The sequence below is a fragment of the Photinus pyralis genome, unplaced genomic scaffold (assembly GCF_008802855.1).
Source record: "Photinus pyralis isolate 1611_PpyrPB1 unplaced genomic scaffold, Ppyr1.3 Ppyr1.4_LG3b, whole genome shotgun sequence".
Taxonomy (NCBI): Eukaryota; Metazoa; Arthropoda; class Insecta; order Coleoptera; family Lampyridae; genus Photinus; species Photinus pyralis.
The window spans coordinates 6,020,257-6,021,001 of NW_022170510.1; the positions used below are offsets into that span (position 1 = coordinate 6,020,257).

Consider the following 745-nt stretch of genomic DNA (forward strand, 5'->3'; position numbering starts at 1 on the left):
TTTCAAAATATCTCAAAAACTATAACAGCGCAAAAGTTAGTTTCAGCGGCGCATTTGAGCGCATAAGTAAAGGGAACATATAGCACTAAGAATCTTTAAGAAAGTGCACTTTTTTAAAACCATCAATTTAGCCCCACCCACCTTCTGTCTTTCGTTATGGCCATACGGTAGTGGCACAAAATGTTAATCCAGTGGCGCAGTTTAGCGCATAACTACAGGCACAATTTGGAATCATAAGATGTACCAAATTGCATAATGGGGGGGCTGCGTGAACTTGAACCCCCCAAATGTTTTTCAAAATATCTCAAAAACTTTAACAGCGCAAAAATTACTTTCAGCGGCGCGTTTGAGCGCATATCGAGCGCATTATTACATAGTAATATCATAACGAAATGTTTAATGGGGGGGCCAACTTAACCGACCCTTGAAATCTCTACTTTTTTGTCAGGACGTGTTAGATATTTTCGTAAGCAGTTGTATTATGAAAGCGAGCACTGTCAGTACTAAATGACGATGGTTTGGTGTAAATCTCTAATTAATTGGTGCTTCACATTTCAAGACGCTTTCTTCCTTTATTCATCTTTCCCATAATTTCCACAGATCTTATAAGAAAATAAGTACCAAGCTGTACCAGAAATAAATCGTTTCAATTAGCCAGCATGAAGAATAATTGGTCTCCAATATATTATAAAAACTTAACATTAATTCAATAATATGAAAATAGTAAATCGTTTTCATGGTTTTT

General features: G+C 36.1%; 1 protein-coding gene across 1 annotated transcript in view; it reads left to right on the forward strand.

Annotated features, from left to right (window-relative positions):
* Window positions 1-507, forward strand: part of LOC116167048 — a 2,338-nt gene extending 1,831 nt beyond the window's left edge. The window contains exon 2 of the mRNA XM_031482284.1: window positions 449-507. Coding sequence (XP_031338144.1) covers window positions 449-507 — 59 coding nt within the window. The remainder of the gene's footprint in view (window positions 1-448) is intronic.
* The last annotated feature ends 238 nt before the right edge of the window (window positions 508-745 follow it).